Source organism: Gastrolobium bilobum, unplaced genomic scaffold (genome assembly GCF_033153095.1).
Source record: "Gastrolobium bilobum isolate Gb01-03AN ecotype WA unplaced genomic scaffold, APGP_CSIRO_Gbil_v1 utg113508, whole genome shotgun sequence".
Lineage (NCBI taxonomy): Eukaryota > Viridiplantae > Streptophyta > Magnoliopsida > Fabales > Fabaceae > Gastrolobium > Gastrolobium bilobum.
This window is the reverse complement of record NW_026899367.1, coordinates 18,388-19,473: the sequence shown is the minus strand read 5'-3', so window position 1 is coordinate 19,473 and position 1,086 is coordinate 18,388. Positions and strand designations below refer to the sequence as shown.

At 40.0% G+C, this 1,086-nt stretch overlaps 1 protein-coding gene across 1 annotated transcript; it reads right to left on the bottom strand.

Annotated features, from left to right (window-relative positions):
* Window positions 1–618, bottom strand: LOC133289985 (secreted RxLR effector protein 161-like). Its single transcript, XM_061488029.1, has 2 exons — window positions 489–618; window positions 1–146 (listed from the first exon to the last, which is right to left on the bottom strand). The coding sequence occupies exons 1-2, from the start codon at window positions 616–618 to the stop codon at window positions 1–3; spliced, it is 276 nt and encodes a 91-aa protein (XP_061344013.1).
* Window positions 619–1,086: the final 468 nt, after the last annotated feature.

Here is a 1,086-nt window from a genome sequence, read left to right as displayed (position 1 = left end):
TCAAAATTCAGCTTCTGCACTTGATCTTGCTACTACTTTCTGTTTCTTGCTTTTCCAAGTAACTAAATTACCTTCCACGAAGGTGAAATAGCCTGATGTGGAATGCCTTGTTGTTTTATCTCCAGCCCAATCAGAGTCAGTGTAACCTTCAACACATGTGACATTGTTTTTTGAGAACAACAATCCTCGGCTAGGGGCACCCTTTAAGTACCTCAGAATTCGGTACACTGCATTCATGTGATCTACGCTTGGTTTGTGCATAAAGCGACTTACAACACTTATGGCATATGCAATATCTAGTCTCGTATGAGACAAGTATATCAGTCTTCCAACCAACCTTTGGTACTGACTAATATTTGCTGGCTTTTGATTCGAAAATATTCCAAGCACATGATTCATCTCAATCGGTGTTTATGTTGGCTTACACGCGAGCATTCCAGTCTCAGTGAGGAGATCTAGTACATATTTCCTTTGTGAAAGATAAATACCTTGTTTTGATCTTGCTATCTCAATTCCCAAGAAGTATTTTAAGTCTCCTAGATCGTTCATTTCGAATTCACTTGCTAGTTGCTTTTGCAGAAGTTTCATCTCATCTATGTCATCTCCTGTCAGGACCATGCCATCTACATAGACAATCAATACGGTCACTTTTCCTTCCTTGTGTTTAATGAACAAGGTGTGGTCAGCTGTAACACCCCGTTCTAGAACCGGTTTGTTAACATCGCATTATGATATTAAGCGCAGTTACAATCACATTGGCTCAATTAAAAATCCGGATAAATTTTCTTTTTAAACGACACCGAATTTAAAATATCCAATTGCGTGATCATAACCATATTACTTTGCGGAATCAGATAAACCAAGCTTAACATCATGTTCTTGTTCCATTTTTAAACCATTAATTTACTTCTTATTTATTTCCCAACTACCACCACATTGTAGACCTCTTAATTAGCTACGCGTGGTTTCAAACCGCGTCCAATTTGGAGCACTGTAGCTCGCGCTATGACCAATTAGAGAAACAAAAGTGTATGTTGGACACAGGCCCCGCGCGCTTCAGCGCGCTACAGGGCGCTCAAGCGCGAG

Excerpts from the sequence above, each read along its gene's own strand:
- LOC133289985 (XM_061488029.1), bottom strand. The coding sequence starts at position 618 with ATGGTCCTGACAGGAGATGACATAGATGAGATGAAACTTCTGCAAAAG. Across the intron at positions 147-488 it reads GATAGCAAGATCAAAACAAG|GTTACACTGACTCTGATTGG; the intron begins GTATTTATCTTT and ends CATGTGTTGAAG.